Source organism: Mandrillus leucophaeus, unplaced genomic scaffold (genome assembly GCF_000951045.1).
Source record: "Mandrillus leucophaeus isolate KB7577 unplaced genomic scaffold, Mleu.le_1.0 Scaffold21, whole genome shotgun sequence".
Lineage (NCBI taxonomy): Eukaryota > Metazoa > Chordata > Mammalia > Primates > Cercopithecidae > Mandrillus > Mandrillus leucophaeus.
Window position 1 is genome coordinate 5,011,260 of NW_012102143.1, and position 15,151 is coordinate 5,026,410.

At 50.0% G+C, this 15,151-nt stretch overlaps 1 protein-coding gene across 1 annotated transcript in view; it reads right to left on the reverse strand.

Annotated features, from left to right (window-relative positions):
* ASB18 (ankyrin repeat and SOCS box containing 18) overlaps positions 1 to 15,151 on the reverse strand; it is an 82,221-nt gene that overhangs the window by 19,546 nt on the left and 47,524 nt on the right. The window contains exons 5-6 of the mRNA XM_011980332.1: positions 12,486 to 12,695; positions 11,641 to 12,145 (exon numbers count right to left, since the gene is read on the reverse strand). Coding sequence (XP_011835722.1) covers positions 11,641 to 12,145; positions 12,486 to 12,695 — 715 coding nt within the window. The remainder of the gene's footprint in view (positions 1 to 11,640; positions 12,146 to 12,485; positions 12,696 to 15,151) is intronic.

Genomic DNA, 15,151 nt, shown 5'->3' on the forward strand with positions numbered 1-15,151 from the left:
TCTCTCTCTCTCTCTCTCTATATATATATATAAACCTATAGTTCTCTAAAAATCTAAATAGTATCTTTTATGTTCTGGATATTCCATCACCCTTTCTCTCACATTTCTCTCTTAACCAGTTCTTCTCCCTTCCTTTCTTAATAATACTGGAGTTTGGGTTCAGTTTGTGATTATTACATGATCATATTTTATATTGCATATCTCCTTCAGTAACCATTTTGGTATTTGCATTTAGTTTTACAACTCGCTTCCCAATTATTTGTCACTATTCTAGCTTGGTTGTATGCTCACCACCTGTCCTTTAAGTCATCCCTTCTGTAGGTATTTGCCGAGCTCCTACTAGAAGACAGGGATTGTGTGTTGTCTGCGTGTTATGATGGCCAGCTCCACCTTCACAGAGCTTTATGGTCCCAAACATAACAACAACAATGCAGGTGCTGTGGTCATATGAGGGGGAGTTCAGGGGAAGATTTCTGGATGAAGTGACATCCAAGTTGAGCCCTGGTCGTGGAGCAGGAGTTAGCGGGGGGAAAAAGGCATGGAGAGTTCTGGGGACAAGAGTGTTCTAGGCAGAGAAAACACATTACGCCAGGTTTGGGAGGTGAGAAGGAGCAAATAATGTTGGCTGGGGAATGAGTCTGATATGGGGAGTGCTCGGCAATGAAATAGGAGAGCAAAGCAGGGAAGACCATGGAGTCCATTATCTGCCTGAGAAGGAGGCTGACACAGGGAGCACTTGCCGGGTATGAGTGGAGGAGCGGCCGGGTCTGATTTTAATTTTAGAGATATCACCAAGGCTGGGTGTGGTGGCTCAGGCCTGTAATCCCAGCACTTTGGGAAGCCAAGGCAGGCAGATTACTTGAGTCCAGGAGTTTGAGACCAGTCTTGGCAACATGGAGAAATCCTATGTCTACAAAAAATATTAAAAATTAGCTGGTCCTGATGGTGTGCACCTGTAGTCCCAGCTACCCAGGAGGCTGAGGTGGGAGGATTGCTTGAGCCTAGAAGGTCGAGGCTGCAGTGAGCTATGATTGCACTGCTGTACTCCACCCTGGGCAACAGAGTGAGGCCCTGTCTCAAAAACCAAACCAACCCAACCAACCAACCAACCAACCAAGGAAATATCACCAAGGCTGAATCTGGGGAAGAGTTTAGAGGAGACAGAGAGCCCAATGAAGAAGATGTGTCCATCTAGGGGAGAGATAGTGGTGGCCTCACCTCAGGTGGTGGCAGTCAGGAGGGTAGGGGATTTTGAGAGATATTTAAGGGGCAGAGTGGGGAGAATCTGGGGATTGATTTCCCCATTCCTGAGCTCTTCTTTAGTGTTATCTCTTTGTCAGCTGCAGTACGTCCACCTCAATGGGCCATTAGCCTCAGCCATTCCCCCATACTGTCCTTACCGAGGGCACCAATGCTGCTCTTGGCCCAGGCTCTGCCTTGCCAGTGGTCCATACTCTGCCTCACTTTACTTGCTGTGTCAGCCATGCCTGACATGTTGACGATGTCTTCTACCTCAATGCAGCCTTCACTTGGCTTCGAGGAAGGTGTGCTCTCATTCTTTCCACCTCGCTGGTTGCCCCTCTTCAGTTTCCTTAGCTGCTGTCTCATCTCCATCCTTCAGATATTGGACTGTCTCTGCATTCAGGCCTGTTCCTTTTTTCCATTTACTCTCACTTGCTGGTGATCTTGTCTAGTTTCCTGGCTTTAAATACAATACCATCATTTTTCACTGACCCTCAAAGGTATATCTCCAGTTGGCCAAATCTCTGCCTCTCAGATTTGGGCTTGAATACCCAGCTGCTTACATTGTAGCTCCACCTGACTGTATCTCACACTCAACATACCAAAAACTGAACTCCCTGGTTCACCAGGTCCCAACCTGCTGTGCTACCCATAACCTGCCCCATTCCCAGTTGACAGCAAACTCATTCTTGCAGTCTCCTGGGCTGGAATCAGAGTCATCCATTGCTCCTGTTTCTCCTATACTCCACATCCAATCTGTTAAAAAAACCCTGTTGGCTCTACCTCCAAAATATATCCAGGGTCAGATTGCCTTCCTTGTTCACACCACCATCATCCCTCATGTGAACCACAGCAACACCCTCCTAACTCATCTTTCCATGTGTGTTCTCCTCCTTCTCAAGTATCTGCTTAACATGGTGCTGAGGGGAAGATCTTTACAAAATATTGTTGGATTACGTCACTCCTCTGCTTAAATCCCTCCAATGGCCAAAGTCATTACAATGTCCTGTAGACCCCACACAACCTGTGCCCTCTCCCCTACCCCCCCAATCTCATCTCCTACTCCCATCCCACTAGCTCCTTCCACCTCCGGCCACACTGGTCCTCTGTGGTTCTGTGCACAGGGCCGGCCCACTCCAGCCTTAGGCTACAGATGGCTGGTCCTCTGCTGGACTGCTCTTCCCCAGATATCCGCACAGTGGGTCCCTCACGTCTCTCAAGTCTTTGTTCAAAAGTCACTGACCCTAACTGCCCAACTTAAAATTGCAACTGCCTTCCACCCTTTTAATTTCTCTATAGTCCTTATCACCTTTTTGGTCTGCTGATCATGCTCAGTGTTTAATGCCTGTCTTTCCCATTAGAATGTAAGCTCCACATAGCAGGAATACTTCTTTCCCTCATAAGTTCACTCACTTATCCCACGTGCCTAATATGTTGCTGGGACATGACTGGTGCTCAGTAAATACTTGCTGATAAATAATTGAAGTATTTTTTTTCTTTTTCAGAAAATGCATTAGAAAGGCATGTTTTTGAACGCTTGATATCTAAAAGTGTCTTTTGTCATCAAAATGAAACTATCTTCACTGAGTCTAAAATTCTAGTGTCCAAACTTTTCCTTTCAAAATCGGTAGATGATATTTCATTGTCCTATGTTACTATTACAGTAGAAATATCTGACTACAGCCTGGTTTCTATTCCTTTATGAATAGCCTGTTTTCTGCTTAAATACTTTGCCAGATTCTTCCATGTCTTTTTAAAACATTTTTGTTAGAACATATATAGGTATGTGCCTCCCGTCATTGATTTGCAGAGAGCACCCTTTCGATTGCCAACCAAAAGTTAAGACTTTCAGTGCAGCTAAGTTTTCTTCTATTATATCTTTGGTTATTATTTCTGATCCATTTGTCCTAGGCTCTTCTGCAGTAACATCACTTATGTATGGGTTGGCTCTCTACTCTATCCTTTATTACCATTACTTTCTCTTTTAGTTTCTTGTTTTTGTTTTTGTTTTGCACTTAAGAAGAGTTTTTAACATTAGTCTTTCATTATAGTGAACATTGAGGTCGACTTTCCAACAGTTCAGATGATGAGTTTAATCCAATCATGGTAATCCAATCTCTTTTGCCAGTTATTGGTTCAGAGAAGGGCAGGTTTAAGCCAACTGATGACACTTCCTCAGGGTTTCTAGAAAAAAGGAACAACTGGATATGAACAAGGAAATGGACCCATTGTTGCTGGAAGCCATCTTGTGGCCATGGGGCAGCCATTCTGAGGACAAAGCTGACTCACTGAGGGTGGCACAGCAGAGAGTTGGGAAGCACCAGGTTCTTTGAGGACATCATCCAGACACTGAAACAACCAATTCTGAAGCCTGCTACTTCTGCACTTACTGATATGTGAGATAAAAAGATACATTTCCTTATTTAAACCTGTTTGAATTGGGTTTTCTGCTACTTGTGATTTAAACCACCCGTATCAGAGTCCAATCAGGCAAAGGATACCAATCCAGGTATTTCAACCAGAAACAACTTTACACATGGAATTGATTATATAGATAATCAAACTGCTGAGATTCCAACAAGGGGAAGGTGAAGTAGCCCAGAGATTAGCAAAATAGAAAGCTGTCATTACTCTTAGAGTTGGTGGGACAGTGGGATGAGGTAGCCTAATCAGAGGCCAGAGAGCAGGGCCATCTGCTGGAACCAAGTTGAGTCAGGGGCTACCCACTGGGGACTGGGGCCGTGAAGGGAGGGGCTTCTGGTGGGTGTTGGTGTCACAGAGAAGATGCAGGTGCTGCTGGCGAAGCTACACAAGACAGAGACAGAAGAGGAGAAATAGTTGGCTTCTTTCTTCCTGCACACTCGTTTCCCATGGCGTTTCCCACTGGCTGAGTCCAACTGGAAGCCAGCTGATGGGGGCTCTGAGGGCAGTTTGAGGGGGCTTTCCCTTTCCCCCTGTCCCCCAGGATGCAGAGCAGGACCCAGGAACAGCAGGAAAAAGGGTCTGAGGGCACAAGGGTCAATGGCCCAGCACCCATGGATTTGATTCTTTCTTTATGAATCAACTCTGCCTTTTCCTTCTTTAGTGTGTACTTCCATCAGTGCTGTTAGTTTCTTGGTATACTGTCTCCTCCATCTTCCGTTTCATGTCACTCTATTGAGTTTTCATCTTAACTAGTACTGTTTCGATGGATCCCAGAGGCAATGTCTTCTTGTACTCCATAGAGGACGGCATATACTTTCTGAGATTTTCTTGGATCTCCTTTCTGTTTTCTGGATGCTGTCTATTTTTCTTTGTTTGTCCTCTTTTCCCCCATGAATCCGTTCCTTTTTCTCCTTATTAGTCTTTGATTAAGGAGAGAAGCAGATGCAAATTTTGCCAACATGCAGGGGAAGTCTGTGGTCCTGCTCTGTGCCCACCCGGGAGACTGCGGAGGGACAGCGTGCAGGGAGGGGGACGAGGGCCTGGTCCAGCCCCATTCCCAGTTGGATGGTTAGCCCGGTGGACTTGAGCTTTGGCCTGGAGGCTTCCTCCTGCTACCCTCTTCCTGCAGTTGGCAGGTTGCTCTGAAACCGGGATTCCTGCGATTTTCACCTCTGCACTTTACTCTGGCTTCACAGGCGTCCCCCACTGCCTGGCTGACCCTTTTTTTTTTTTTTTTTTTTTTCGGTAATGTCTGCCTGACAGCTTGGAAACTGACGGCCGTGCAGCAGAAGGACATTGGGTCTGGGTCTTCCTAGACTCAGACATGAGGTTGCCTTGTTGTTGCTGTGGATTTCCTCTCTCTCTTTCTCTCCCTTTCTTTCTTCCTTCCTCTAATCTGTGCCTTCAAAGCTATTTTTTAGAGGACAGGAGCTGCTCTTTCTAGACTGGGCATCATACTGACACTGTAAGAGCTATTATCGGTGGTCCCCTCCCCACGCCCAATTATTTTTGTTCTCATCCATTACTGTCACTGAGTCAGGCTTAGCAAGCTTTAGGGAACCAGAGAGACGGAGCATGAACACAGAGACACGGAGAGACCAAGCCGCAGAGGGAATGCCTGGCAGGTGGCCTGGGGCCGCCACAATCTTCCCAGTCCATCTCGCCAGCCCTGTCCCTCTCTGCGCCCCACACATGTTGGTATTTCCGGCTATCATGAGCCCCACTAACATGCCATTTCCTTGTGCACGGCAGTCTCTGATTTCAATTATCCCCTTCTGTGTTGGGAAAAAATCACGCCATTAAGAAGGACTCACGCTGGACCCCTCGGGATGGAGTCTGCTGCTATTTATCTGGTACCCTAGGCGATGCTCAGGTCTTGCTCATCGCAGCCCTCCAGCGACCCTCCCACTGGCCCTGTCACTTCTCTGCAAAATGTTAAATGGCTCCCAGGGACCGCAGGTAACCCAGACATGCCCCACCCTGGGAAGAGCTGCCCTTCCTTAGAGCAAAAGCACCGCCTCCTCCCGCTCCTCCCCCACCGGGTCACAGACTGTGACAGAGTCTTATTGCCTGTCTCTGGGAATTCATTTTCTGTCTCTCCTCTGTTCCACCTCTCTGGGGCTCCCTGCCCCTCCCCGTCCTCTGCATCGTGCCCCCTCGTGTTTGCCAGGCAGCTGGCTGCCTTCATTATTTTTACGCCAACACAGTTTAAAAATCTCCGCTGCCTCCTTGCTGTCTGCGGAGAGGCGGCTGCCACATTACTCTGACATGCTGATGTCATTAGTATCCACGCGCAGTCTCTTCAGCTAATGAGGCGGCAGAAAGAAAATTAAGGGGGAAAATCACACAGGCACATTGCTTTATATGTAGATGGAGAAATAAAACAAGAGCAAGAAAAACACAGGCGCCCTACTTATGATCTCTCCTCCCTCCTCCCGCTGGGGACTGGGTGCACTCGGCTCTGTGAGAACGGGAGGGGAAGCCCTGGTTTTTGACTACTGCTACCTCAGAAATCTCCCACTAAAAATCCTGTGGAATTGGGATAAGTGAAGTCTCTTTACCTGATTCTGTAATTAGGTTAAAAGAAAACATGAAAACTTTAGGTCTCCATTTGCAGTATGGTTTGTGCTCACAAGCTGAGACAAGACCAGAGATTTGCAGATGTTTCTAGAATCTGTTTTTTTTTTTTTTTTTTTTTTTTTTTTTAAAGACAAGGTCTTGCTCTGTCGCCCAGGCTGGAGTGTAGTGTCCCGATCATGGCCCACTGCAGCTTCCACCTCCTGAGTTTAGGTAATCCTCCTGCCTCAGCCTCCTGAGTAACTGGGACTACAGGTGCATGCCACCATGTCCAGGTAATTTATTTTTAATTTTTTGTAGAGATGGGGTCTCACTATGTTGTCTAGGCCGGTCTCAAACTCCTGGGCTCAGGTTATCCTTGTGCCTCCCAAAGTGCTGGGATTATAGGCACGAGCCACTGCCTCTGGCCTAGAGTCTGTTATTCTTGCATCAACCTCCATCGCCCATGCGAGCTATGTGAATCCTTCACCTGGACCACCACCACCCCCTACCTTGTGTGTTCTCTACGTTGAGCTTAGAAATTCCAAAATACTGATTTGATTATGTAATCTCCTTCTTTGAAAATTATGTAATCAACTCCTAATATTCCCAAGTCAGAGGCCCAGGCCCTTAAGGCCCCACTTGGCTACCTAGTCTCAACTGGTGCCCCCTAGCTGTTTCCTCTCCAGCGACTGGGTCATTTTTCCAACTGCACAGGACAACCGTGCCTGTCTTGCTCCAGGACATTTGCCCAGGACGTTTGTCTAGAATGTTTGTCCCCTGTTTCACACAGCTGAGCCTTCAGCCTTCAGATCTTGGCTCACTCATCACACACTTGAGGGAGCCTTGGACCCTGCCCCCCAGCCAGGTGAAACCCCTGTTCTGTGCTTTGCAGCACTTCTCACCACAGCAACTTCACCTTGGTGTGTGCACTTGGCTGATCCACGTGACAAGCAGCCTCACCAGGGTGGGAAATACGTATGCTCCTGCTCCTCCCCGTGACTCCAGTACCAAGCACCCAAGTTCCCCCAAAATGTTTGTGGAATGAACACATAAGTACTAAAGGGATGCCCGTGGGAAGCACAGCCAATGCCTACATGACTTGGGGGAAAATGTTCATTACTGGTGTTGTCCCTGCACGTCCCCGACTGGTGGACAAGTTTGAGTGTGAAGTATTATTAGTATTTCATTTTTACACAGGGGAAAGTGGAAATGCAGTCCCTCTCAACCACAAATCATGCAGTTTCTGCATCTATGAGTTTCTCGTATCTGGGAAAACCGTGTGGGTCAGCAGACCTGGAATGCAGTCCAGAAGTCTCACCCTGAGAAAACCACCTTTGTGATCATGGCATCTCCTCTCCCAGGTGGGAGCCTGAACTCTTTACAGCCACCTGCAGGTGCGCTTCCCCGGGCTGCTGCTGGCCTCTGCACCCCAGGAAACAGAAGGGCCTTTGGGAAATAGCACAAAATAGGAGACAAGGTAGGAGGGGCTGGAATGTGCTGGCTACGCATGCTGACTGGGAATGAAAAGTGTTCATGGACGGGCGTCAGGTGACATCCAGGGACAAATAGAGCTGGCCATGTAAACTGAGCCAGTGAATCAAGGAGGTTCCCAAATGAACACCTGTGAAGGAGGCAGGGGAGGGCAGGGGTGTGAGCCCTGGCTGGGTGCTGCTACCATCAGCTCTGTGTCCCATCTTGGAGCGGGGCTAGACTTACACCTTCCCACACTCTTTGATGCTCCATCATTTTCTGGGGTGGAACCAGAAATATGCTCTTCAAAGAGGTGAGAAGAGCAAAGTAGTGCTTCCTTGGAAAAAGATCACGTGGGACTTCATGACTGTTTCACACATTTGTCTTCCAGCTAAGGAGAGGCTGAAGGAAAGAGACCCCTAAGCACAGCCTTTTATCCAGACCAAGCATCCAGCCCACAAAGTCACCTGTGGCAGGTGCCAAACAAATTCAGGTCCACATCTGTGTGCGCTTCTCTGCCTTCCTGCCTGCTGCCCAACAGGCCCAGCCCCAGCCTGTCCTGACACCTTCCAGAATCCAAACCTGCCAGAATCCACAGCCTGCCCCCGTGCCTGCCCTCGACGCCCTGTCCCTGCCCCCAGTGTTAACGAGCGGTCAGCCGGGCAGAAAGGCCTGGCACTGTCAACATGCGGGCTTCCGAAGCCGTGACACTGCTTTGATTCTCAGTGCAGAGCACTGCGCCGGCTCGGAAGGATGCCCTGTGTCCGCCTGCCGCAGCGATGGTGCCTTTGTCTGGGCATGGGGAGCTGTGATTTATGTCATAAGCTCGCTGTGAAACCTTTTGCCTCAGTAATTCTGTGCTCCATGGGTGTCTCTTTACATCTATTCACACTACGGCTGCTGCCCACGGACGGCGTGCCCTGTGACAGTGCTGGTGGCTCTGCGCTCGCCTCGCCATGGCGCCCGTGTGGTGCCTGCCCAGCATCTTTGTGGCCGGCTGCAGCGTCTGTTGGGTCTGTTGCTTTGATGTCGCACATGATTAGATGCTGTCCCTGGAGGAGCGATTGCAGGGAGACTGGGTGGAGGAAGAGGCTGCCTCTAGCTTTCCAGAATGTTTTGCTTCGGTTGTGGGGACAAGGCTAGAACATGACAGGCACTGCTGCCTTTGCTTAGGGGATTCTCAGCATGGTGAATGCGTCCCCATATGCCACCCTCTCCTGGCCAGGTGTAGGGGTACCCGCTGGAGGTTTGGGGGAATCCCCGTGCAAAGAGGTGGACTCCTTATTTACAAAGATTTAGTGCAGGCCATGAGCCCGGAGTGGCTGGAATCCCTTCATTCATTCAGCAAACACTGGTGGAAGGTCGGCACTTGCGGGCGCTATGTTCAGGGAGGCAGTGGTGGGCAATGCTTTTTGGTAAAAGCCTCAAGGTATTAAGATTTCTCCAGAACAAACTGTCCCCCAAATCTAAACCTACCCCCAACCTGAATGGAGGATGAGTTGCATCACTGACTGACCCCATTCCTGTGTGGCTGACATAGTATTGGGGATCCCATCCCAGAACAGGGCCCCTGAACACCCGGAGAGGAGGCACTGTGCTTTGTCCTGCATCTCTAGTCAACGCAGGGTAATTCCTACAGCCTTGGGAACAGAGTCCAGGAGTCAGAGGTCCTGTTCCAAGAAATGATGCCTGTGGGGCTGCCCCTAGGACTTGAAAGCCTGGTCAGAGATCACTCACATTGAAATAACTTCAAGGCTAACAAAGGATTACTTGTAGTCACTACTGAAATATACTGACTCCTTTCTTTTTCTTTAAAATAAATTGCCCCATTCTGTCCTGGAGAAATAAGTCAGAAAAAAAAATTGCCCCAGATATTTTCCCCTCGTGGTCCATCCTGTAAAGTTTGTTTTCTCTTTTCATTCCTGTTTTTTGGAAACAAGAGTCTTGCTCTATCACCCAGGCTGGAGTGCAGTGTTGCTATCACAGCTCACTGCAGCCTCCACATCCTGGATTTAGGTAATACTCCTGCCTCAGCCTCTTGAGTAGCTGGGACTACAGGTGCATGCCAACAGGCCCAGCTAATTTTTAAAAAAAATTTTTTGTAGAGATAGGGTCTTGCTATGTTGCCCAGGCTGGTCTTGAACTCCTGGACTCAAGTGATCCTCTTGCCTCAGCCTCCCAAAGCGCTGGGATTACAGGTGTGAGTCGCCATGCCTGGCCTCTTTTCATTCTTTATGCAGTTTCATATGACAAGGGTTGAAGTGTGTGTTGGTTTAATTCAGACATAACGTGCATGGGAAGGGCAGTGGGTGAGTCTTGTTTCCATGTATAATGATGGGAAACATTAAAATTTAAATAATAAATATAAAAGGTAGCTGTCACAGAACATAAAAATGCTCGCATTTCTTCCCTTTCAGGAGTCCACCATATTGAAATCACTGCATTAGTGGAACACCACAAGACAATTACCCATAGAGGGGGTGAGATAGCACCGGGAAAGTGCCATCCTGTTTGTCAAGTAAGGAAACACGAGGGGAGTTGTCTTGGGGGATTTTTTAACTTTTCCTAGATAGAGTCTTTACTCTGAACGCATCTATAATGGAAAGTTAGCATTTGAGAGAAATGTGTGAATCTCACTTCTTGATGGTTCAGACCACTGAGAACACTGTCCTTTTGCATGTTAGCTTTTCAGCTATTTGTTCAAAACTAATCAAGCCAAAATATGTCTTATGTCTATGAGTGATGAGTCTTGGTTGATGGAGATAATTTTTAAATGAAAAACACCCGGGTTTTACATCTAATGGAATGACCCCTTCAATGAAGTCTTTTGGGGAGGACAACCTCTTACTCCAACCAATATTTTGGAAACATTTTCAGTCTTTTGGGTATTTTCTGAGGTGAGAAATCTTTGTTCTTTATCATTATTATTTCTTTTTTCTTTCTTTCTTTCTTTTTTTTTTTTTTTTTTGCGATGGATTGCTCTTGTTGCCCAGGCTGGAGGTGCTCTTGGCTCACTGCAAGCTCCGCCTCCCAGGTTCACGCCATTCTCCTGCCTCAGCCTCCTGAGTAGCTGGGACTATAGGCACCTGCCACGACGCCCGGCTAATTTTTTGTATTCTTTATTAGAGACGGGGTTTCACTGTGTTAGCCAGGATGGTCTTGATCTCCTGACCTCGTAATCCGCCCGCCTCGGCCTCCCAAAGTGCTGGGATTACAGGCGTGAGCCACGGCGCCCGGCCTATCGTTATTATTTCAGGGTAGATCTGACGGGTGGAACAAGGATGAGTTGTTCAGAGTCAAGTCTGCAAGGGTGAGCCATCAGAATGGGGGTGAGGTCCCAACACTGCAATGACCTGGGCAGGGCACTTTACCTGGCCGAACCCCAGGTGGAGGGAGAATATCACCTGCCTCTTGTGTTTCACTGCAATGTGGTGAGGACCGAATGAGAGAAGTCTGCAAATGTACGAAGCGCTCTCATTAACAAGGTGGATGATCAGATTGGGTAATTTCGTTTCACATCAAATGCCAGATGCGGCAAGAGACTGATTTTCATTGTTCTGAAAATTATACCTAAAGAGAGCTGCCAAAATATTTTGAGCTCTGACTGCATCATCGAAATAAGTGCCTGGCGTCCGTCCCCAGGTGACTACTTTGAAAGGATGCATTCTTGACATGCAACCCCTTAATTCTCCAGTGGCTCTAATCAAAAGGCCTCTAGGCTCCCGCTCCTCAAAATGGGGTCCCAGGACCAGCAGTCTAGGCCACACCCGCGAGCTTGTTAGCAATGCAGGCTCTCCCACCCCAGACCCACTGAGCAGATTCTGCATTTTCACAAGTCCCCAGGGGTGCCTGGGCCATTACAGTTTGAGAGCGCCCCATGCAACCCAGCTCCCAGGCCGGTCACTAAGTGGCAAAACTGCAGCGCACTGCCGGATCCTGCCTTACCTTGGGGAAGGCGTCGGGCCACACAGTGGGCGAGCCGTGGTTGAACAGCGCCTGCACCGTGCGCTGCGGTGCGGCCTGGAGCGCGCAGGCTGCAGTCTGCAGCACGCGGGCCAGCGGCGAGGCCCCGCCATAGTCGAGCGCGCCCGCGTCGGCGCCGTGCCTCAGCAGGAGGCGCGCCAGGCTGTGGCTCGCGTGGCCGCAGGCCTTGTGCAGTGGGCTGCGCTCGTCCTCGTCGCGCGCGTCCGCCTCCGCCCCGTGCCGCAGCAGCAGCGCGCACAGGCGCAGGCAGCGCCCGTGCTCATCGGGTCTCCGCGCCGCCCCGCAGGCCACGCTTAGGGCCGTCTCCCCGCAGCCGTTCCTCGCGTCCACGTACGCCCCGCGGTCCAGGTAGAGGCGCGCGTGCTCGTCCAGGCCACGCTGCGCCGCCACGTGCAGCGGCGTGTCCCGGCCCTTGCCGCCCACGCGCTGCACCGAGGCCCCGTGCTCCAGCAGCGCCTGTGCGCACCTGTAGGAGGCCAGGGCCCATCACTTGGGCGCCCCGCAGGACACCCGCACCCTTCCACCCCCGGCCTGCTGCTCCAAAATATCAAGTGATCCCTGAATGAAAAAACATGCTCCGCTCTCCCATACCAAGGCGTCGGGAATTCAAACTAAGCTGGAAAAAAAAAAAAAAAAAAAAAAGAGAGAGAGATTATGGCACCACCAGTTCCCGAGTGGTGGAAATAGCCAAGGACATGTCATAAGAATCCACGTGCAGAGTTACATTTTATAAGGAAATGTTACCTGCTTGGAGCTTCCTGGGAGGGTGATGTGGTTCAAATGACAGTGCTCCATGCACTGGTTACCTGGGCTGTTTGTCACACCCGGAGGTTAAGCGTTTGGCAGTCACAGTTCTAGGGAGAGGCCCTTGGGAGTCAGATTCTTTCTCGGCCCCCAACTGGCCCTTCTGGAAACCGCTCAGCTTTGTGAGGGTGTGAGGCAAGCCTTGCCTTGCACCACGAAGGGACTTTCCCCATCCCTCAGGACACTGACTCAGCTTGGCACCGCCCTGTCCTCTGACAGTCCGGGGAGCATTAGGTGGGAAGCACAACCGTGCCCTGTTGTGAGCCTACCTGTGCTCCTTGAACAGACTGGATATTGGCTGCATCCAAATTCCCCAGTGGTCTCTAGGAGCTTCTAGACCCCCATGGGAGCCTGTGGTCTCCCCCAGAGATGAGTGTCTTTCTTCTGCTGCCTCCAGGAGCATGACTGTCCTCTACCCCAGGCACCAACGCTTCCTCAGAGCCTCTCCCATCCCTTGGGGGCACGCTAAACAGCTCAGCCTCGCTCAGATGCCTGGTGAGGAGTGTGCCCCAGCCTGGAAGCGGGAAGACACTCATACAGACCCTCCTCCCTCCGCTGGTCCTTGTCCTTCACGGACACTGAAAAACACAAGTCCACCTCCAACTTCAGCCACCTGCTCCCACAGTCACCTGCCATCGATAAGGCCACTCCAGCCTTGGAAGTCTGCAAACATGCCGACTTCAGACTACAGCCCCGGTCCTCTAGCTCCCCAACGCCTGTTGGTCCTACTCGCCATCTTTGCTCTATAGAGACCTAAGCCCTGGACCTCTTGTTTCTCTCTACCCTTCCTGGCTTCAGTTCCTTTCCTGGGCAGCACTGTGGTCACCTCCTCATCTACAACCTCAGTTCCCTTGAATGGAGGGGACCATGGCGATCCCCTACTCAAATGCCGAATCTTCAAGCCAGCGTCCATTCTTCACCCCCCTCCTTTTCTCTGCCGGTCTGCCGAGCCCTGTTGGAGGAGGTAGCATTCATGGAGCTGGACTTGGTCTCAGCTGGGCCTCAGTTAACTGATACCTTTCAGTGTTAAGGCCACCTCCTCATGCCTTGCTCTTCACTAGCCACTCCTAGTGTTGACCTTGGTCCTCAAGCTTCCGCCCTCTTTCCACCTTCCTCCCTCTTAGCTGTCTGCACTGGCTTCATTCAGGGTGCGGCTCCCAGGAACTCCCTCACCTGCCTGCCTTCTGCAAACACATCTGTTTCAACACTGATTAGAATCTGTTTTGACAACTGCTATTGCCTCCCTCTTCCTCATGCCTAAAGAAGGCACTCCCTCTCGATCATCTTGACCCAGAGTTAGTCCTCTTTGGCCTCTTTGGGGTCTTGCTCTAGATGACTTGCTCCTTGCCATTTTCATGTCCTTCTATTTCCTTGCCCCATTTCAACTGGTCACTGAGCCGTGCTGGGTCCATCTCATCACCTGAACTGCTTCCCCCCTCCACTCCCACTGTCACTGTCCTTTGTTGAGGCCACATCGTTTCTCTGAATGCTTATGAGTCTCTTTATTTGCCCCTTGCTGCAATCTAGCAAGCTGCATACTATCTGGAAGGAACCTTTCCAGTGCGGAGCAAATATGTGCCTGCCGACAACCCCACCACTCCCCCTGCCTGCTGGGCGAAGCCCACACTGCTCTCCTCAAGACCCAGGACACATCATGATCCAGCTCCTGGGGTCCTCACCGGGTTCACCTCCTGAGGCGCCGCCTCTCCATGCTTCAGTTCTACCTGACCAGGTATGGTGCTGAGAGCATACGCTGCCGTGCCATGCCCCCACGCCCTCTGCTCGCTTCTTCCAGATTGCCCCGCTGCACGCGATGGCCCACACAGTCCCATCTTTCCTTCCTTTTAGAAGCCTTCCTGTGCCACCAGGCAGAGGAAGGGGGTCACACCTCTGTGTTGTCACATGCCTTGTACTCTGTGCCCAGGCACCACATTGGTCACCCCATATTTCAGATATTTGTTGGGCCAGGCACGGTGGCTCATGCCTGTAATCCCAGCACTTTGGGAGGCTGAGGTGAGTGGATCACCTGAGGTCAGGAGTTTGAGACCAGCCTGGCCAACATGGTGAAAACCTATCTCTACTAAAAACACAAAATTAGCCAGGTGTAGTGGTGGATGCATGTAATCCCAGCTACTCGGGAGGCTGAGGCAGGAGAATCACTTAAACCTGGGAGGTGGAGGTTGCAGTGAGCCAAGATTGTGACCCTAAACTCCAGCCTGGGGACAACAGAGCGAGACTCTGTCTAAAAAAAAAAAAAAATGGCACTTTGAACTCCTTGGGTGTAGAAATGGAGGCTTTGTTTATCTCTGATTCCCAGTGCCTACCACACTATTGGTATTCCCTAAAAGCATGTTGAACAAACACATTCCATTAAATAACACCTTTCAGCTTTTCTTTGCCGCTGCTTTTCCTATTATATTTACCTAACTGGAGCTCTGAACAAGATCATCCATTGAGGGTTTCCTGGCTGCCCTTAAATCCATTTATATTTTTACCTAGAGGCTCTCAATATTTTAAATTCTCCCTTTGGACTGTCTCGTTTCTACATCAGCAGTGTCTTGAGAAGTGGTCTATCTTGAGTGAAAGATCTTTACAAACAAGTACAGTTTGATGTGGAGTCCTTTGGGACCAGGATTGGCTAAGGGAGGATGCAAATTTTACAGTAGAG